Raw genomic sequence first — 23,193 nt, forward strand, 5'->3', positions numbered from 1 at the left:
GAATTATAACTTAATTGTTTTTGTTAAATAAGGTCATTTTACAGTCAGATCTATGTCCATTAATCTAAACTAAATCAGAGTAAATAAAGATTCAGCTTTGAAGTCTTCCTGGGAACTCTTTTTTCCTAGAATAGAAATAAACCTACTTTTGAAACTCTTTTACTATTACTTTAGTCACCCAGGTACTAAGTGATGCTGTAATGCCATTTCTTAGGAATCTAAAATTTTGTCTTTGTATCCTTATTATTTTTTATAATAATAGCCTTTCTGCAGCTTAACTACCAGTCTCTACTCCTGGAGGAGTTTTGTCTTGTCGTTATAAACACTATGCAGGTTATCTTCAGTTAAATTATTTTTCTTCCCTTAGTTCTTAATTCCAGACAAATAATATGGCTTATTCATCAGTCCCAAATACCTTCTTTGCCGTAGCCCTAGTAGTTATTATGCCCAGAGATGGTATCCAGAGGTCTCTTATAAATTTTTAATAAAACTTTAGAGCTTCTGGCTTCTTAATTTAGTGCACTGTATAGTATCCTTGTTGCTACAAGGCAAATGACTGATTTGGCTTCTTAATTTAGTGCACTGTATAGTATCCTTGTTGCTGCAAGGCAAATGACTGATTTGGAGGCACCGAGGACAACTTTGTAACTGGCCAGGGCACACTTGAGACCACTCTAATGTGCTTCCACATTTCCCCCCTTGCCTGGTCACTATCCATTGAAATCCTATCTTTTCTGCAAGCACATCTTTTGCAGGGCTTACATTTTATATAACAGTTCACAAGAAAAAGACCAAGCATTTTTCCAGTGTAGAAAGAGAAAAAAATCTTTTTAATGTTCAGTGAGGTCTTCCTGATTTATAGGTCATCATAGGACCTATAATCCCAAGGACATGGTGGACCGCATTATAAATGCTTTCACAGTCACTGTTCAGGTACGGTGGTTTAGTTTTGTGATTTTTGGGGACTATTTATGAAAATTATTTGATTCACTCATAGACTAGTCCCCCCAACACAATGGAAAATTACAGATATTTAAGAGATAATTCCCAGCATGCACATAGCATATATAAACACATGCACACACACAAACACACTCACTGCACACTTGCTGCAGACTTGAGCTAAAGAACTCAAGTAATACTTGTAATAACACTTAAGATTTGAAGTCACATGTTTTATTTCAGAACATCCAGATAATTAGTTCAGTTCCTTTACTTTGCTAATTTGATGACATTCCATAGTTAAAAGGGTTTACATTATAATTGTATTTTTGTTTAAATGGTCTTAAGAACTGTTAAGCATACAATTGGCTCTTTTTGTTTTGTATATGTGCAACATAAAAAAAACTATTTTGAACTTCGTTCATTTATTTAAAAATATCCTATTTGTTCCATCTGTGAGAAAAGTTTCATTTTGGAATAGTTGTTATAATATGAAAATTGTGACTATTCTGGATGTACATAGCTGGAATTGTAAAAGAAGTTTCCTCTAGAACTAAGTAGTGTAAGACTCAAAGATACATCATTATTAGATTTTGAATGTATTATTTAGGCTCATCTTTTATATTTGGTATTAATTAATTGAAGTTAAAATAAAATGTAAATTTTATAATATGTTGAAGTTCTATAATCACCCTTAAAACCTTTATTTTTAAAAGTAAGGTTTGTTCATAGCCCAGAATTATGTGAAGGTTGGAACTTCTTTTAGAAGATTGAAATAAAATACAATGTTTAAAGTAGTTTATATGCTCAGATATGAAAGGAATGTTTAAACCCCTAAAAGTGCTGCAATCAAGAATAATATATTTTCACTGTGCATAAATTTAACAAATTATTGCTAAAACCCATAAGCAGCAGGGAACAAAAACCATCAGACTCATTAGTTAGTGTTCTGCTTGTGCTTTAAGATCATGACTAATCATTTGTTTATTTTGAAAAAAATGATTTTTTAAAATTGTTAGGCCCCATTTCAAAGAAAGAATGCTGTATAATATTATAATTGAATATTCCCTGCCCAGTTTCACAGCAGGTTTCTGGGCCAAAGTTAATGCTTTCCTTTCTGGGTACTTGAAATGATGAGCTAGAATCCTATTGAAAATAATCAACGTCTAAACTTTACAAGAGAATTATTAATAAACTTGTGATTTTTCATATTGGTACTATCAATTCCTGGTTTGGCTTAAGTCTCTTTTTGCTCTTAACTTTAAATATAATATTAACCTGAAACTTTTCCTTATTTCCTGAAATAGTTCTAAATTCTATAATTAAAATAGCCACTAGGTATTGTTATGTACTACTTGTCCTAAGTCATGACCAGATTTCTCTTTTGTGTTTGATTCAGGCTTTCAAAGTCAGTTCAGATCAAAATTCCAAGGCTTGCCCACATCAGTGAGGCTCCAAATTTTGTTTTGATTATTCCCATTTGTGGAGAAATTTCCTTACATGTGGAAATGTAGGAAAACATAATTGGGGGATCCTCAGAACTTACTGATCTAATATGCAACACAGACATTTCTGAAATATTCTTTTCCCGTTTTTCTGTGTTTCTGTGAAATGATTGAGAGTTGCTCTAAAAGTTACCAGAAATATGTTGAGGCAGAACCAGATACCTGGATTTGCCTTTAAACTGACTGATTTAATCAGCAAAATTACATCTTTACATTAAGAAGAGAATGCTCATTGATATTTTTTTGATAGAATTTTTTAATGACTGGTGGATGTCTTTGAAAGTGACAGTGTTCTTCCCTATATTTATAAGTAGCTTCTAAAACCATTAAATCCACACCAATCTGCATTTTCAGGAGTTAGATTCCTGACTCATGAAGAGAGGGGACAAAGTTGTTCCTTGGAATGAAATGGTCAGTCACTTCCCCACCTTTTGGGGAAGCTAATTTCAAGTCAACAGATCCATAAGGGGAAATAATTGCTGTGTATTTTTAGTTTTATGGGTCAGAATGCCATGGTAGGAACTTGTTCAGATAATGATTATTCAAATATATATATATATATTTTTTTCTGCAGTGTCTAAAATATATTAGGTCCAATTCTGTTGTCTACTTTTAATCACCATTAGGAGCTGCCATTCTAGGTTAAAGAACCCACGTTATAATTTGAAAAGGCAAGGGCATTGCTAAATGCAAATAAAGTGCTTCCTTCACTTCATTTTTAGAGGAAGCTCTGGCCTTTTAACGTGGAAGGAAGCATTGCTTTGTAAGCTCAATTTCTTCCTGTATTTCTTTAGTATAGTATAACCCTTATGTTTGTAGACCATAGTATAACACACTCATGCTACACTGGTTAACAATTTCAGCCCATCCTCTGAAAAGTTATGATTCAAGCTGAATAGAGGTGGTCACCTGCAATACTTTTTATAAATTCTGTGGAGACTTTTGCCCCCACTACTAGCGTTGGTTGGGGGACTCACCAGCTGTCCGTCATGTGAAACTCTCCTGCCTTGAGTCTTCACATGGATACTAGTGATGACCCAGAAGCAACTATTACTCATCTATCTCTATATGACTCTTTTTTAAAGCTTTCTATTGACTTACAAATTTTAAGAGCCATCTATTTACACATTTATTAAATAACTTTTTGAAGAATTCTTGCACCTATCATTGATATGGAGATGTATTTAACTCAAAGGTGTTCTTGTGGTTGCTATTCCTTTTAAGAGGAACAGCACCTATAAGTATTATCTAAGAGATACCAGCTATCTGTAAACTTGGCTGTGATCTGTTTTGATAACATGATCTAACTTTAATATCACATGAGGCCAACAGTGGTCTAGATTGAGGCATGTCTTTTCCTAGGCTTTCTGTATTTCTGAACATCCCATGTGTCCTTTAACCATATTCATTTGTTCGGTTGAAATGACTACCAACTCATCTAATTTCACCTAGTGTCGAAAGCTGGCCTTGGGTTATCTTCCCTTCACAGAGCTAAAATAAAGAATGTGCTCAGATACCCATCCACCAGCAGACTGCTTTCTCTGTAAGCCTAGCAGGGAGACTTCTCTAAGACATATGTAGAATCTTGATAAGAAACTAAATAAACCTATTAACTTAGCTGTATAACAAGCCCCACTGGTGGGATGCATATCATAAAATAATACTCATAATAACACAAATGAATAATACCTTCCCCGTGTGTGTCGTATGGTAGCTTTTGCTGTCCTTGGAGAGGCTAACTCCTTTGCCCTTAGTAGTCATAAGACACAGGGCTAGATTTAGAATCTAGGTCTCACAACAAGTAATTGTGTACCCATTTATTTAAAATAATGAAAATAATAATCATAAGAATAAAAACCACAATAAAGCACAGTGGCTAACTGAACTGCTAGCTCTTTGTGAATCTTTAAATCAGAGTCAAGAAAGGAATCTTAAATCAGAAACATGCAATCAAAGCATATTTATATTTGTTTTGTGTGTTTCTAGCTCAGTTCATGAATTCTTTTTTAAAGATCTTAATATTGTTGGTCAGGTAGTTTGAGAAAATGTCATGAAAAGCTTTTTCGCTGCCATAACATAATGGTAATATGGCATAAAATGGAAGAGAATTAACATCAATATTTTGTTTTCTTTTTCTTAGGAATTTTTAAGACTATATTTTAGTGCTTTTCTGATACAAGAGTAATGAATTGATTCTTATCACAAATAGAAATAAGTATATGGATTAGTTATTTTCTTTTAAAGTAGAATATCAACTCTACATTTTAAAAGTGGAGATTAACAAATTTAGATATTCATTACTTCAACTTAAAATATAATTATTAGAAGAATAAACTTCTTAAGGCATATTAGCTCAAATTCTCTTTCAGATTATTTTAATTATACTGAAAAATCACACTAATCTTATTAGAATGAAATCTAATGTATATACTAAGTAAATAAAAATAAGTGCTTTCTGAGAAATGTTGGTAAAAGGGAATAAACCAGTACCTGATAGTAGTATGTTGAATTGATAAATTTTTCCAAGTTCTTTTTGCATAGTTGAGTTTATTTCTTGAATAAGGAACTCTTAAAGAACATGAAAGCAGATTATTTTTCTCCTATCCTCATGCTTAAATAATATGTTACATGCAAGAATATTATTCTAAAATGATTATTTTGTCATAAATAAGAAATTTATTTTTATACTAATTTTTTAATTTTTTCAACTAAATCATTGCAAAACTGTCAACCTTGTAACAGTAGTATTAGTATTAATTTATCTAACCATGCATGATTCATTTAACCCCACAGTAGCTGTAGCTTGCTTGCCTTGTTTTTTCCCTGAAATTAAACAAAAAGATATAAAAACACAATGAACATCTGTTTTACATAGCAAGACAGCAGAACAACTTAAGTCCTAATAAATTGTTAACATTGTATGATTTCACACATGGATTTTGGAGATACATACATATATGACTTCTCTGAACTTTCTCTGTTAAATGTGCACTGTTGTTAAACTACTTGTTTTTTCCCTGCCTACTCTTTGAAGAAGTCAATTAGGAATAATGGGAAACAAGGGGTAGGCAAAACATTGCAGTGCAGTGTTATTTCCATCTGTCTGAGAATATTTCAGCCAAAAGTTTATTTTGGGAAAAAAAAAGCCGTAACACACTTTCAGACACATAAAACCGCAAATACTTTGGCTGCAAATTATTCTGCAGTGTTGTTGCTGTGTTGTTGCCTGTGTATGTTCTTGTGTGAGAAGCTGCCACCTATCCATGCATGTGTTTGCAGATTCTCGTCTGTGTGCTTGTTCATGAATTAGCTCATCCTCCTCCTGGTTCAGGTTAAATTTAATCAAGAGAACAAGAATTTATGGGTATGACTGTTAGCTGGAAAGCCCTTCTTCACTTGCAAGTCTTTCTTTCAACCTATATCTTCTGCTGAAATTTCTCAGTGGGATGAAGTGTTCAGTGATCAGTCAACCAGTCTATTACGTGTTACCTGGCTTTACATATACCCTCGATGGTTCTTGGAAAAATAATTTAATATTGTTTTGTCTCAGTTTCTCTACTGGAAAAGGAAGCTATTGGTATGAATCACCTCCTTACCTGTGAGGAGTTGAATTATGTTAGTTCTGCTTGCCAAAGCATCAGGAATAAAGATGTCTCCCCCCCCAATCCCCATTTCTTGGTGGGGGAAAAAAACCCCAAAAGTAGTAACATTTAATGCAACAAAAATATTAACAATAAAAGAAACTCTCCTGTGAAACCGTAATATGATTTAAAATTAACATTGTTCTAAGGTAACTGAAATATGCGATTTTCCATTTTGCCTTTTAACTGACAGTATACCCATAATTCTTGATGGTTATTATTTTTTCTCCAAAGATAATTTATGGGCCATTGGTGACTGCACTATCTATTGTTCTAAATTGTTGTCTTAACTACATTCTTTAAAAATATAATGTTGAAGGCTCATAATATTGAAGATGACTCCAGGATGAACCCCGAGTTTGCAGACCGAATAAAACAACTTGATAAAGAGGCATCTTACTACCGTGATGAGTGTGGCAAGGCCCAAGCGGAAGTTGACCGGTTGCTGGAGATCCTCAAGGAGGTGGAGAATGAAAAGAATGACAAGGACAAGAAGATTGCAGAACTTGAGAGGTAAATTTTGCAGTCATGTTGTGAATTGTCAGCAGTGAGTGAACATGGATTGCTTAGTTGCCCATCACAGATCGTAGTGGATTTGGAATGCACATTCATATTTCAAGTTGGAAACGAGTTACGTATGAGGAATAGGGCCTGTTAGGGATGATGTTATGTTTCTGTGGGATACTCAAGAAGGCAATTGGCTTATCTTTTGAGGGCTTATGTACTTCTTAAGTGTTTAAGAAAGTAATGGCCAAGTTCTTGAGTGATGTCCCTCATCTAGCATGTGTGCCAGCAAAGTGTGTGAGAAATTGAGGCTATGACTACTTGAAACCTTAGTGTTGTTTTGTTTTGTTTTTCCCATGAAAGACAGGCATTTGTGGTTTAGGTCTGTTTCAAGCAAAGAATATATTTGGCAATTCGTTCAAGATAGAAGAAGGAGAAAGGAGCTCATATCCTTTGGATGTGTTTTGGCACACCACAACAAGTTCATCTTGGGATGTATCTTTTTAGAGGACCTTATAGCATTTGTTAAATAAATATGTTTGAATAGGGTCTAAGGCAGGCCTACCTGATAGCAAATTCTGTCTAAAAACAAAGAAGGTTATATCAGGGTTCCAGAGTATTTAGATTTTCAGATAAATCATATCCATATTGTATTTATGTATAAGATAGACTCTAAAAATAAGCTTTCTATCAATGCTTTTTCCTGTATTTCATATAAGAAAAGAATGTCTGAATAATCTTACATAACTCCATTACCTCTGAGGATTTCTTATTGGTTCAGCAATAAGGCAGAATTTGTCTTTCCTAGATTCAGTCCATATGGAAGAGATCAACAAATTTTGAATAAATCAGTGAATGTTTGCCATCTCTGATCAAGACACTTGTGAGGCCTGATAGAACTTTAAGATATATGCAGAATAGCTCTCTGTGGCCTGTGGAAAGATCATGGGCTGTACTGACAGAAAGACCTGGGTTCAAATTTTGCTTCTGCTTTGTGCCAGCTGTGTGACCCTAAATCTTGTTAGAAGTGAATCTTTAACAGTCTTTTAAAATGTATCATACTTTTCAGGTGCCAAGTCCTGGTGGGATAGTTACATCATTAGGAATAGTTGAATGCTAAAACAAATTCTCAATATTAAGTGGCCATGTATTAAATGGATAGGTCAATTCTTAAATTTTCAAGCATAGTATTTAATATATTCAAACTGTAAATCAATAAATACTTCACTTAAAAATCTTAGTATTAGTTTGATGATAACTGGATTTTTATACAGTGTGACCAATTTTAGTGATTAAATCAAGAATTTCTTTTCCTGAGATAAGTGTACAAATTAAAATCCTTAAAAGCTTAATTTTAATTTTAAAATGTGGGAATGTTCTTCAGTCTATTGGCTCTTAAAAACACTGTTAATTTTAGATGTATCTACATGTCTACTTTGTAATTATATATTAGGACCAAAATTTTTCTTGACAAGCTAATGTGAGATCACAGGGACGTTATCATCACATCTCTTTTATTGGTGAGAAAACTGAGGCCCTGAAAGGTTGAATTACCTCCTGGAGATTGGTCCTGTGGTCAGAAATAGGCAAAACTATAATGTATGTTTCCTGACTCCTAGTCTGCTGTTCTGAGAAGCTGTGAGCCTCTAAAGGGCATAATATTATCAATGCCCTAGATAATATTAATAATAGTAATTACAATAATAATAATAGATTATGTATATTTTATGCTCACAGTGTATATCAGGTAGTCTGCCGAGCACTTGACCTGCAATACCATATACCATTTAATCTTACAGAACAACACAGAAAGTATCATTATCTTCATTTTATAGATAAGAAAACTGTGATTTATACAGATTAATAACTTCCTAAAGCTTTCAGAGTTTATAAGATTCAAAGTCAGAATTTGAACCCAGGTCTAACAGGTTAGTGACAGAGAACAATCTTGTCCAACAATGAGCCAGAAGGAAGAACTTAGTCCAGTAGCACTAAACAGTCATATAGCCTGCAGAGAGAGAGAGGCATTGCTGCTGGGCCACGGGAGATCTGTCTCATTTTTATTAGCTTTCATGAGAGAAAGTGATGTGCCCCACATTTTGAAGGCATTTTTCTGCGCTAACCCAGCTCCCCAGAACTGTAACTGAAAAAATAAGGATCAGCTACTATAAATATTTGCATAAAAATAGCTTAATCATCCAGTTGGACAAACAGGTCTTAGCTGGACACTAGTGCCATTAAATCATCGAGAATATTCACATTTTTATATCCTCAATATGGAATGCATTAAAACAACAGTGATTTTACAGGCATTTATCTTTATGTACTTTCTGCACATTTTCTTTATCTCTGCCTTTGCCTTTCCTTAAAGCTGATGCCTCCCAGGCACTGTAATTCATAAAACGTGTGGTGAGACTTGAGTCTGTCCCAGTTCTCTGCCTGCTGGTATCTTGGGTCCAGCAGCAGAACATAGTCTGGGAAATGTCTGAGCCCCAGCCCCAGTCCAGGCCCCAAAGGAGGTTGGGGGTAGTTGAGGGGGCGGAAAGTAAGAGGGGAAGTTTCTTGGGAAAACTTCCGAGCTCAGCCTCAGCCTGCCTTTCTGAAGCATTATCTGCCGGGCTCCGTGTGTATTCTGACCAAAACATCTTCCTTGTTTGTCAGGCAGCCCTTTTCAAATTGGGCAGTATCTCTATTTTCTGGCTTAAACTACAAAATTCCTACCTCATAATGTTGGGAACTAAAGATTTCTTAGCAATGTGACATATATCTCCATTCTGGAGTCATGGAGGAGTGTTTGCAATTAAGTTTGTGATTCTGAAAACCAAAAAATTGAATTTGAAATAAATTTGTGGTCCCTGGTCTGTAATGTGACCTACCAGAGTGAAAAGACTTCTTTTTAAAAGCAACGAGTGTTCTAAAATATTCCGAACTTTAGTCATGTGCAACAAAAGGTTCAGGGTTAGGAATAGCATAACTCAAATGACACTGATGCTGGCCTACTTCTCTCTCAGAGGGCAATTCTTGTTTGCTTTCTACTCTGCTCATCTTCCCATTTTTTATTTTCTTCACAATGTATACATTCCAAATAGCATATGCCTGGCACTTATATGGATGCATTTACCTCTTAAATTCCACGTGAATGATGTTTTACATCACCATAAAAGATTTTGCTTTTCAAAATGCATATTGCTCCAGTGTGGTCCCCATGTGCAGTTTTTCCTATAAACTTTTGCACTTGATGCTGATGGCTCAGCAGGGAGCTTCTGCCTTGGACAGCAGGCGAATGGACTCTGGGGAGGTTTGACACGAGGTGGGTGAAGGGCCTTGAGCATACCCCTAAGAGTTGGTCCCAATCAGGCTGAAGTATTTATTTGATCACTGGTGCTAGATACCACATCTGCTATATGATCAGATAGGTGATCAGACGTTAGAGGGAGTGAAATATGTGGTCGTTTTGTGTCAGTATCCATCAAGTGCTCTGAGTTTTATTTAGAGTTTCAGAATTAATTCTGCCTTAGGGGAAAGAGAGAAGTTAACAGATCTCTTGTGAAACAAGGCCTGCTGCCACTAGGTTTCTGCATCTCAGCCACAGGAAGGTATCAGTCAGGTGACCGTTCATATAATTATCCTAAATATGATAGGGGATTTGTTGGTATTTGTCTAGGGGACAGGGAATGCCCGAATCAAGCCCTTGATCACATCCCTCCCCACTGTGGAGAGGAGCACATGTGCCTTGGGGTTCTGCTCCAAAGACATAACATCAGAATAGAAAACAGCACTAGATTATCTGGATCAAGGAGTGATGCCATCAGACATTCGGACATTTGAGAAATTATCTTAGATGCCTAAAAGCACCTTATCTAAGGTTGAGAAACAGACTGTTATTTTTTCCTTCTGAATTTTTTCAGTAATGTGATGACATAATTTCTTTGATGCCTTTCAGAACACTTTTAACAAGATGTAAACTGAAGCTTTATGTAGAAAAATATGGTACTATGTTCTAGAAGTCTCATGGCACATTGAAGAAACGTGATACCAGTTCTGTTTATTTTGATAAAAACTCTTCTTGCTGAGAAATATCCATTTATGTTTGGTAAAGTGAAGAAATTTCAATGAAACAAGTGGCAGATAGTTTTGCATCATCCCTAGCAACCCTTTGAGGAAGGTCATGGATGTCATGGATGCCTTTGGGAATTTGAGGAAAACTAGGAATCCTTGGAAAAGGCACTAATCTTAAATGTTTACTTGCTATTTCAATTTAGGATTCTCTAAAGCTTGGCCATGGACCTCAGTTTTATATACCTCTCTGATCCAGAAGAATTTGAAGCAACAGCTAGGGCCAAAGTGCCCACAATGATCATGGCCCAATCTAAGTTATTTTTAATCAGTTGTGTGTTAATGATCACGAAACAATGTGCAAGGGGATTTCAGATACAAAGGATTATTGGACCAATGCTTTTACCGCGTGTTTAATCCTGAATTTTCTCTTTGATTTTTAACATTATGATCAACACCATTTTCATTTGAAATGTTTTTGTTTAAGCTTTCTCCTGAGGATTTGTTTTGTTTTTCCTTCCTCTGTGAAATGCTTAAAATTACTTCTTATTTTTAAAAATTTTTTCAAGTTTCATGTATTTAAGTAATCTCTGCACCCAACATGGAGCTCAAACTCACAACCCCGAGATCAAGAATCAAATACTCTTTTGACTGAGCCCATCAAATGCCCCTAAAATTACTTCTTAGTAGTATGGAACGGTGGGGTCCCCCTGAGCAGATAGCTGGTCACGTATTTGTTCATCCACTTTGTTTTTTACAAAGAACATTATATAGGTTCACAAAATGAATGCCCACTGTATGCTCCTGTGGTAGCTTGAAGAAGATCATGACTTTTTTTTCTTTTAATTATTGCTTGGATTTGGGACTTTATTATTTTGACTAACTAGAAGGGCATGTTAAATATTTTTGCACAAATAAGTTATTAAGCATCTGGATATTTTCAGTGATGAAGTTTGATCCTCATTTTCACAACTGAAAAAAATTTACTCTCAGGTTTGGAAGTTGCTCTGTCCTCTCTTGGGAGGCTGATAGGCAGGCAGCACCTCACCCAAAGCCCTGCTCACAGTGTCTTTGATTATTGCTATGTGCGGTACTTTGTGAGTGCCTAAAATGGAAATCTGAGCGGAAAGCCAAACTGTTCAGCTCCTTTTGGTTTTCAAGGAGGAAGGAAGAATATCTCATAAGATATAACCATCCAACTTACTGGTTCAAATAAAAGCTTTCCGACATCAGTGCTTACCACTAGCTCTAATACCTTAATAACTTCCACTTCAGTTTATTAAGTAATAAAATTTTGTACGGACACAGATAGGAGCTTTCCCTTATGAATATTCCTCCAGAAAAGGGCAAATTCTGCTATTGGGTTGCTGGAGCACACCTCTGGTTTACACCAGTGCTTACGGTGATAATGCGTGAGAGCAGATACTGGTTTCTTACGTGTGATATTTAACAGAACAGCTTATAGTGTGTGCCCAGGGCTTTTTGGGGTAATATCAGATAAAAGTTGCTTTATTGTCCTTCATTTGGTTATAAAACCTGCTAATATAACATCTGTTGGCTGTATGTTTAAAACTAATGCATTTCCTTCCTTTTATTCTCTTTTGCTATCCCTTTTCCTTTCTGCTTATCCTCCAAATCGCTGCTTTCACCCTTGCTCCAATCAGCTTGACTCTCAGGTCAGTACTTTCAGTTTTTCTTCTAACCGCCTTTCCCTCCTAAGCTCAATTTATTGCTTGCACTTGTTTAACAAACACATTTCTGAAATGGTTTTCCTCTGGCCACCACATTTTTTTTCCCATTTCATCCCATGCCTAGGGAAGGTTTATTTTATAAGAAAGCTGTATAGGTGGGAAAGGGCAAAGAAGAAGATGGGAAATAAATCACTGTTGGATTATTCGATACATTTGATTCCCAGATTATACAACCAGTAAGAGAAATCAGAGTGAAATTCTAGAGCATTTCTCCTGAGCATCTCAGAAGATTGACTGTGTGATGATAAAATATGTTGCAGTGGAAAAAACAAAATCCAGGATGCTAAACTTAACCTAGGAGAACAAAAGATCTGCCTGTGACACAGCAACTCAAATGCTAAATTTAATAGTGCAAACCACTCAGACTTTTTGCTTAATAAATCACTATGTTTTGAAAGATTTATGATACTTTTTTTTGAAGTCACTTTTGAAAATTATCAGTGTGTTGGTAACATATTGTACACACATGTTATTTCCTGTCATTGTTTTGGTTTTTGACTTTTTAACTTCATTTTTATTAGCTGTAAGACATACTTTAATTACCTAGGGCACAGCATATGGAACCAAATGTAAAACTAGATTTAGCATTGACTATGTACACCCTGATATTAAGAAGCAAAATGAATATTTTGTTTTAGAAATGCATCCCAGATTTGATTCCTCTTAGATAGGAGTCCAAGTCAGTAATTGGTTCTCCTTTGAGTCAAGCAAGACTTCTCTTTATAATAATATGCAGTACTATCTAGTGATTTCTTCATTCAGTCAATGAATTTACCAGAAGATGCTCATTGTATGATTTGGGCTACGAAGTCTTGGAAAAAAAAAAAAAGACTCAAATTGTTAGCCAGTGTAGTCGCTCTTTTGAGAGGCAAGCAATGTTATTTTCTTCTCTTTATTTAGTATCTGCACCTCTTTATGCTGTCCATTGCTCATCACATAAGCCACCAAACCAATGCATTTATGCTAACAGCAGATAATTTCAAAGTGAGACCTCCTGTCCACGTACCAGTTTTGTCCCACTGCTTGCTCCCAATCCCTGTGGCTCATAGTGCTTGAAAATGAAACCACATCTCTGCTGTTCCCGCATACCACACTGGGTGTCCCACAGCAACTGCCTTGAACTTCATCTTACTGAAGGGAGCCCATTCTCAAGAGTTCTCCAGTGATCTAAACAGAACTGCTCTCACCCAAAACTAATAACTATTAATTCACTTTCTGGTGCCCCTATGTGCAGATAGAGACATCATAATGAAGGTGAGAGAAGAGGAGGTTGGCCCCATGGCATCCAAATCTTTCCTCCAAGTTTTGGATCCACTACTTTAATGAAGCTTTAAGCTTTTCTCTTTGCCTGTCTTTTTGTTTTCTTTCTCTTTTTGCCTTCCCTCTGCTGCTCCTAATCTGCACCTGTTGATATTGAAGCCCTTGAGACCAGGGACCACTTTGGCTATTATACCTGAGGCTCCCTGCCAGGACCTTTAGATGTTGTCCACAGGCATTCTGCTGTGTTTTATGTGTCAGAAACTGTACTGTGTAGTATTTAGTTTTTTCCTGTTTCGTGTGAATGAACATGAACTCTGACTCTCAGAAGACAGGATGCAGGATTAGGGCTGGGAGAGGTTGTGGGTAATAAGGGGTCTTTCTATAAGGGGCTTGGTGTGTTGTTTGTGTTTGGTAAAATGTTCAGGCCAAGTCTTGTTGTGTGAACTGTATGGTCAAATCAAGATTCAGATCATTTTAATATCATTTAATCTCTTGCCCCAAATGAACACAATGGAGAAAATGTGCAATCCTTGTCAACATTCTCTTGTTATATTTTTAGTGCAAGAGAAATTGGGCAACCCTGCTTTCCTGGAACAAAAATATGTATAGGTCTTGGAAGCTTTCTTGAGCTCTGACAAGTTTCCAGAGTTGACTCTGCTTTTTTTCCAACTACTTCCAAGTTTACCAGTTAAAATAAAATGAAATGTACTAATTCTGGAGGGGAGGTGGGCAGGGGGATGGGCTAACTAGGTGATGGGTATTAGGGAAGGCATTTGTGGTGAGCACTGGGTGTTGTATGTAAGTGATGAATCACTAAATTCTACACCTGAAACTAATATTATACTGTATGTTAACTAACTGGAATTTAATAAAAACTTAAAAAAGAAAAAATATTTAAGGGAAAACAAATGAAATGTAACAATTGAATTGAATACGGGATCTCTGGCCCATGTTATTTCTTTATATGGCTCACAATTGAAATACATGTATTTATGTGTGTAGGCATACACATATATGTGTGTATACACATATCACATATTTTTAAAAAAATGTATGGTCTTTCTTACTGTAGAATTTTGTAGTGTGCCCTGCACCTCCCTGCCTCCCAATCTGAAGTTTGAAAACTTGACTAACTCTTGGGTCTATTTTTCTGTGCTAGACTCCATGAGAAATCTTCCTCTCCAACTACTTTTTAAAGTGGCCTCATTTCCTTTTCAAACTCTGTGTAGACTCTGCTTGAAATCAGGTGGACATGTAATAAGGATCTGGTTTGGTAAAATGCAAGTGTCATATTCCAAACCTGTTCAGGTTCTCACTCCAGAAAACTCCACTTTTGTCAAGAATCTCTTTACACAAAAATCAGTGGGAAGCTGTAGAGATTTAATTGGATCCCTGCATTGCACTCTGGGGGAGGGTTTATGTGAAGTTTGCTCTTTTCTAGGAACTATATGTGAAATTAGCATGTGGCTTATAACAGAAGAAGTTATCTAGATAAATATGTGTAGTAATTGACCCCCCAAAAAAGAAAAAGTATCATTTGGGATTCACTTCAAAATCCTGCCAGAGAGTTGACCAAGTAAAACCAGAAGGCTCGGGCCTTTCTGGGCTCTTCCAGCCTCTCTGATTTACTTTGGATGCTGGGTCAGCTGCTTCCTAGTTTGTGCCACAGTATCCCCTCTTGGAGAGGAAGGAGTTGTCTTTGGAGTAGGTCTTCTGGGATCCTCCCTGCTTATGTCCTACAGAGGTGGAATTGGCGATGGGCTGTGTGCATCTCCCTGGCAAGCAGGCTCCAGCTTGTGGCTGGTGCCTTGGCAGCAGGCATGAGCTCATTGTTACAGAGTCACTTCAAACATTTCCACCAAAATAAACTCTTTGTGATGTTTCCCCAGAGTTCAGTACTGCACTCGCAGTCTCTCATTCTTCTAGCAAAGGATGAAGTCATTACTCTAGGACCTCAGAGCCCTTTTGCCCAAAGAAATAATGAGAAACAACTTGCTTAGAGCATTCCCTTTCTGTCCTGCAATTTGCTCTCTGCTAAGGTCAGTTCTTGCCCCATTTTCTCCACGAATACCTAGTCAGTACCTACTGTGTGCTAGGCCTGGCATTATATGCTGGCCTGGCATTTCTAAAAATACAGCTGATGAAAAACTGACAAATTCCTTGAAGAAATAATGTATATGACATTCTTCATTTTTATATTCATGATGCACATTGATGTTAATCATAAAAGAAATAACAGAAGTAGAAGCAGCAGTAATAATATTGGTCATTAACTAAGTGCCAGCACTGAATTAATAACTTTTTATATGGTATTTACTCAAAACAACTATATGATGGACTGTCAGTTCTTCCATGTTGGAGAAGAGAAAACTGGAGTTCATAAAAGTTAAATATTTTGCTTAAGTTAATACAGCCAGTAAGTAAATAAATTGTTTTTTTCACCCAAAAGCCAGTCCTTTCTGATATACAAATGGAATCTTTTGCCACTTCTGCTACAATTGCATTAAAATCTTTGAGAAGGCCCACAGTAGGGACATTTATGCAATTGTGTGGGATCCATGGTTTCCCAGATATGAGGTTCATAGAATATATCCCATGAAGCACTTTGGGGAAATACTGTCCTGCCTCCTGTGCAGCCAGCCTCTGTCTTCGCCCTGAGATTCATGCCCTCCCTCCCCCTCCAGCCCTTCTCCCTCCTTGGGCTGGTTTCTTCTCAGGTGTTAACTCTCCAACTTCCCTGAGCCCCTCAGGCAGAAGCAGTTTCTCTCTGCCTTGATCTCCTTAGAGCTTTATCTGACCCTATCCCCCGGCCTGTGTTATATCCTACCTCAAATTAGGCACTGTGTGTCCTAGTAGATGGTGGCCTTCTTGAGCACTGGCTGGGTCTCCAGCTCCATGGGGTATTGTACCACACACTGGAGATGGCAGTCACACTCCTGTGTGTTGAATAAATGACTGTTGAAGAGAGGAACTTCCATTAGCTTCATCTCACTCCTTCCACCCTCTACTCGGTCCCCATGGAGAGTTGCTGGTGGGCTCTTTCTGGAGGCAGAGTTGACTGCCCTGGAGATCTTATAGCTTCAGACAGGAAGCCCTAAGAAAAGATATGATTATCTTTTTATCAAGCTGGATACTTCAAAGTTCAAGAAAAATAAAGACACAAATGAAAGGAGAAAAGATCTCCTTCTAGATGTATTTCATTTTCTTCCTCCCTCTCTCCCTCTCTCTTTCCCTCCTCTGCTCTTTCGTCCTTCCCTTTTTCCTTCCTTTCTTATCTCCCTACTTCGCTTCTTACCTCTCTCCTGTCTTTCATTCCTTCCATCTTCCTCTCTTTTCCTTCCCTTTGCTTTCTCTTTCCCTCCCTCCCCTTCCCCCTCTTTTCTTGACTGTTAATTGAAATCCTTCTGCATGCGGGAGAGTCAGTGCTAGGTGTTGGGAATATAGCAGTGAAACAGACATGACCCCTCCCCTTAGTGAATTCAAAGACCAGCACTTCCTATAAGGAAGGATTTGGCCACTAAGAAAAATAGTTTGTCCCATTTATACTAATAACTGGAAAAACTGGGTTTCAGGTGTTTTTTAAAATTCCTTTTCCTGTTGGGGTTGAAGAGGTTATCCACAGGTCAGAAAATTATTTCCCTCTTTTAGCTGCCTTATACTAATGCTGACATTTCTGGTGAAGTGTCAGAAAATTTTATGCCCAAGCAGAACTGGTAGAAAGCCAGAAATCAGTTGATTTTGCTTTGGGTGCAAATATTTTATTGGGGATGGAAAAAGTTGTTTTCCCTGATTTACAGCTCCTGCAAACATAAAGTGGGTTCTATATTTGGAAATGTTTTTGAACCTTTGAGGTGTAGCCAGGGGTTGGTTCTTGCACCTTTCCGACCTGGCCTTGGTAGGACTTGCCATGGCTAATGTTTTGCTGAGCCAGCTCCAATTTGTAGAACTAGGGCTTTATGCTCTGTATTATTTTTACTTTTTAACTTTTGCCTGAGTGGCTGCTCTGGCTCTCTCTCTCTGCATCCTCTAGAATGTGAAGAAGACAGAGGGAATACAATTTGCATTGTAGTTGAAATGCTTTGTGGTATGCTTCTGAGGTTCCTTGGAGATGAGTAAAACCATTCTCAACCTGCAGATCCGTTAAAACAATGACAATGACAGTAAAATCAAGCGATATTCCCAGGCAGGCCTAATAAGTCTTGGCCCCAGAAGAAGAGATGCCAAGTTGGTAGGGTTAACCATTCCTTTGTGTTTTTTTCAAAATTCTCCTCCCCCAACCCACCCCCTGTTCCTCCTCTACTCCTGGCTTTTGGTTGGTACAACCATATGGATGAATATCAGCAAATAGTAAATCTCTCAAGATATGTTAGCCTTTTCTGTAAATGTTGAGAAGGGAAAGGAATTTTTTAAAAAAATAGTTTCTCAGTATTATTATAAATCACTTTCTAGAAAAATAATATCTATTTCCTTTATATGGCTTTTCTTATGAAATGTGAATTCTATCACTTCATTACCCACAATACCAGCTCAAGTTGTAGGGAAAACCTATCCAACTAGTGACTGGGACTCTCTTCCGTATTGGGTAAAGGTACTTGGAATTTTCACACTGCGTAATTTCACATTTTTGTGAAGCCTACATTTTGGAGGGACCTATTTAAAAATGAGTAGGTACTGTGTATGTTTCTCTGAACAAAATACCTTATTGTTAATATATCTAACAAAGGCTTTGGAAATTTCTTTGTAAGGAATTGTGATAATTTTAATATTTGCTGCTCTTTTAAATTTTACTCTAAATTCGGTGACTACCATACAGGTGAAGTTTAATTGCAATATAAAGCTAAAGAAATATGAAAACTAGAATGGGAAGACAGAAATTGGCTGATTTTGCTTTGGGTGCAACTATTTTATTGAGGATGGGAAAAAGTTTTTTCCTAATTTGCAGCTCCTGCAAAAATAAAGGGAACTGTATAGAATTATTTTCATAGAAAAACTTTAATTCTAGAAATTATAGAGTGAGTCAGGGAATGGAAAGAAATTTCCCCTTGAAGAATCTCTTGTTGCCTTTTTTTTTTTTTTTTGTCCAAGAGCAGTGAGACTTATGTTTTAACTCTAGCTTGCCCATTGACCTTCTCTTCCAGTTTTTTCTAGTTGGTAACATTGTTAATATAAGCATTATTCTTATTGTTATAAATAGAGCAGAATGTACAATAATTTATGTTTTGCAATAATTTTTCCAATGATAGTTGAAAAGTGTGTGATCCTCACCATGTGTGGACGAATTATACTAATTTCATGTGAGACCCCACACATAATTGTGAAGACGCACGGTGAACATAAGCAACTCTTGAGACATTTTAATGTGTGGCAGGAGCAGAACTTCAGGCAGTGAATTTCTTTGCAAAATTTTACTTCAGGTTCTGGGAAAATCTCTTTAGAAAGTTTTGAGAACATAACCATAACTTCTCCCAGATGGGAACGTGAAGTCATGGAATAGTCTCTCACTGGCCTTTGGTGTTGGTCAACTGGCATATTCCCATGGCTGGACAGATCTCGATGTGATGTGTGAGTTGAAGTGTAAGAGAGTGGTTTTAAATTTAACTTCAGAGCCCTCTGCTATTTAATCATATGTCAGTTTGATGGTTCCAAGGACAGCATGATATGTTGCTCACAGATAATTACCGTGGAGAGAATGAGTTGGTTATAATAATGAATAGCTGGAGAATCTTCTGATAACCTGTGATGAGTGGGCCTTGGTGAGAAACACTCACTGGGCAATTGGCACATAGGTGTCCTATCACTCTGGTGAGTGTGGGTGCTCTTCCGCCACCTAAACATGCAAAGCAGGGGCTTTTAGGGATTCCTGAGTAGATAAAGAAGCACTACTCTTGGATTTCATGTGTGTCATCTGTCCCAGACCTGTTCCTACTTTTATTAGTATTTCACTTGTAATCCAGGTTCTTCCACTATCTATTGTCAGAATGTTACATGTAGAAAACTAAGTACCATCTTAAGAAGCAACATCCTCATTGCTGTGGCCACGTTGGGTACACGTCCACAGGAATTAAAGCCTCTTCCTATGTCTGTAAAATGGAGACAATGTATTATACTCATCCCTCCTAGGCTTGTGGTCAGAATGCACCTTTGGGCATGGAGCACAGTCTGGCGCACAGCAGATGTTCATTAAGTGGTGTTGTTGTGATGAAGGTTTTCATGACAAGAGTAATGGGTGAGAGTAGGGGGTTCATGCAGGAGAGGAGTGAGAGGTGATCTGTTCAGGCAGCCTCCTCATCTTTCCTAGTTCTAGAAAATTCAGTTGCTGGAATAATGACTTCAAGGCTTTTTCTTCTTAAGCCATTGAGAGATTTTGAGGGAAAGGTTGAAAACAATCTTACTCTGCTGAATGCTTCTTTCCTGAGGGATATGAATAACTGAATCTAGAAAGTTTCATCTTATGCTTATTAAAAAGCAATCTTTGTCTTACTTAAGGATGTATTTTAGATTCTTCTGGAACAAAATAGCTAAGATTCAGCCACAGGTTTTCCATATCTGTGCATAAAAAGACCTTCTGTTGAGTTTAGGCCAAGTACGCAGTTTGTTCCTTATCCATTTATTTACTTTATTCATTAACTTACTCACTTTCATCAAATAGTAATTGTATGTTTGCTCAGTACCAGGCATTGTGGTGTAACTTGAACTATTTATTCCTAGAAGCAGCATCTAGAAAGATGGAAGCAAATTGATAGGATTTATAGTATGATACCTACGCAAGTGGTATAACGGAATACACACTGTTCTGCACCTTGATTTTCTTTTTTTTTTTAAATGTCTTTGAGATCTTTCCATATCCATACATAAAAGCTCTCCATTCTTTTTTACTTCTGCATACAGTTCCATCATACCAGTCTCCTCCTGAAGAACTTTTAGGTTGTTTCAGATTTTTTCCTCTCATATAGACTGCTATAATTAATAACTTTGAATAGGCTTAATTTCATACGTATATGAATATGTCTGTAGGATAAATTTCTGGATGTGGAATTGCTAGGCCAATACCTTTCTAATTTTGCTAGTTTCCTCTTAACAGAGACTAAACCATTTATAGTCCTATCGTAATATATGAGTACCTCTCTCCCCATTAACTCTGTCAGTGCAGTGTAGTTTTCAAGCTTTTTTATCTTTGTCAATATGGAAAGAAAACAAAGGCATTTAAACATAGTTTTCATTTGCTTTTATCTTATTACAGGTGAAAATGGGGCATCTTTAAATATCTTCATAATTTGTCATATTCTTTTGTGGTTTTTTTTTGTATTTATTTTTCGAAGTTCTTTATACAGTAGAAAAATTACCCATTTGTCTGATTTGAGTTTAAAATGCTCCTTCCTGCCAATTTGGTTTTTTTAAAATTTTGCTAATGGTTATACAGAAAGTTTTAAAAATTATTTTTATATAGTCAAATACATTCAGTCTTTTCTATTATATCTTTTGAATTTTGTGTCATAGTTAGAAACCTCTTTCTTACTATAAGAACAGTTGCCTTGTGATTTTTTTGGGGGGGTGATATTTTTATGGTTTGATTTTCTGCATTTAGTCTTTGAACCATCTGGAATTTATCTTACTGTAAGGTATGAAGTATGGATATAACTTTACTTTTTTCTAGGTCAAGTGAAGTTTAAATGTCACTTCCTCTGTTTGCCTTTCACTGGAGCTAGCCCAGCCCAGGTTAGGTTTGTCTCTTATAAATTTATGTAACTTCCCACTAGAACATGAAGCACAGTCTTAATTTTTATTCAACGTCTGTCCTGTAGTCTAGAGTGGAACTTCCAGCTGGAAAGGACCTGTCTTATCCACCCAGTGCCTGTAAAATAGTGGACACTTAATAAATATTTGTAGAATGAATTAATAGAGTGAATTGTGAAGAACTGAAGTTATGAGGGGATAGAAATTATGAGTAGAAGCTATAGAAAGATGTGCAGGTGGCATGTGAGCCATCGAAGCTTACATAGAGGCGATCCAAGTCAACAGGGTGGTGGAAGATTAGATAGCTATTTTTATACAGGACAATAAAAACAGCTCTGTGTTTAGAGTTATCTTGGACCCTAGATGGCTTTCCCATACCCTTCTCTGTGAGACCCAGCAGAAATACCTTTTTTTTTTCTCCTTCTTAGGAAGTCTAATTTCTCAGCTTTCCCTGGGTTTAGTGAGACCTGCCTACATGATTGAGATCCCTGCCTAACGGTTGCAGGATGTAGGAACAGGTGTGGAAAATATGGCAGGAGCTAAGAACAGAGAGGTTTTGTCCAAGCTGTGTTTTAGATGCTTTGGGATAACTAGGTAGCTGTATCTAAGTAGGCAGATAGGAATGAAAATCTGAAATTGGACAAAGAGGCATTACCTATGGCAGAGTGTGCCACATTCAATATGAATGTCATGGGCATTCAGAAGGTGGAGGGTTCGGGAAAGTTTCTGTGAATGTGATGGTATTTGCATTGGACCAGAAAAATGGAAAGAATTTTATCAGATGTAGAACTAGATAGGGAGCATGAGCAAAGGCAACAGAAGTGAGAAGGTACAACGCTTGGAAGAGAGGGTAGGGGATTCTGTAGCTTAAGCTCTGGAATAGGGAGAAACATGGGCAGTAAGGGTTTGCCAAGATAGGGAAAGCCTTGAGTGCTTAGCTCAAGACTTTGAACTTTTTGAGTCTAGGAACAGCAAGCAACAATATCCTCCAGAAGGATAACTCTATAGCATTGCAGTGCTAGAGAGGTAGGCAGTAGCCTAAGCTAGAGGTAACAATGGTGCTGAAAGAAGGTGGTAGCACTAGAGGTGAAGAGGGAGGAACAGGCTTAAGAGAGCAAGGAGAATTAATAAAACAAGCAAACAGACAAAACACAAAAATCAACGCCTGTATATCTATCCTTTAGTTTCTAGAAGAAACTAACAAGAAATTAACAAGAGCCAGCCGGCCAGAAAAACAAATAAATAAAATGCTACTCTAATAGCAGGAAGAAAATAAAGGTGTGGTGGCAGAGATTTTTTGCTCAAGCAGTCTGTAGTTATTGTTGCTGTTATAGTAGGAGAGAAAACAAAAGAGTTAAGTGCATATTTGGTGCTATACATGATGCTATATTCTTTAGAGTTGATCACACATTTTCTTCATGGCAACTCCAAGAGAGCAGATACTATTATTGGTCCCATTTGTGAAATGAGGACAGCCAGGTTCAGAGAAGTTAAGTAACTAGCCTGTTGTCACACAGCTATTAATTAGTGGAACCAGGATTCAAATTCAAATTTTCTGACTCCAGAACCCAGAATCAACCACTGCATTCTATTCCACAGTGAGAAGTTTTGTGCTAGGATAAATTGGTTTGGCCCACTAACTCCTGATACCATAGGGACCACTCTTTAATGTGCTTCTTTTGGGGTGGAAAACTATTTCTATAACACAAAGGATTCCAAGCATTGATGAAAACCTCTTATAATGGAAGTTGAGAAGCTGTATTGGCAGTTTCTGCAGCCTTTTTTTTTTTTTTTTTTTTT

General features: G+C 36.9%; 1 protein-coding gene across 1 annotated transcript in view; it reads left to right on the forward strand.

Annotated features, from left to right (window-relative positions):
* The window catches only part of ERC2 (ELKS/RAB6-interacting/CAST family member 2), a 674,422-nt gene that overhangs the window by 392,313 nt on the left and 258,916 nt on the right, over positions 1–23,193 (forward strand). The window contains exons 11-12 of the mRNA XM_040628134.1: positions 6,408–6,601; positions 12,313–12,324. Coding sequence (XP_040484068.1) covers positions 6,408–6,601; positions 12,313–12,324 — 206 coding nt within the window. The remainder of the gene's footprint in view (positions 1–6,407; positions 6,602–12,312; positions 12,325–23,193) is intronic.

This window comes from Ursus maritimus, unplaced genomic scaffold, assembly GCF_017311325.1.
Source record: "Ursus maritimus isolate PB19 unplaced genomic scaffold, ASM1731132v1 scaffold_14, whole genome shotgun sequence".
Lineage (NCBI taxonomy): Eukaryota > Metazoa > Chordata > Mammalia > Carnivora > Ursidae > Ursus > Ursus maritimus.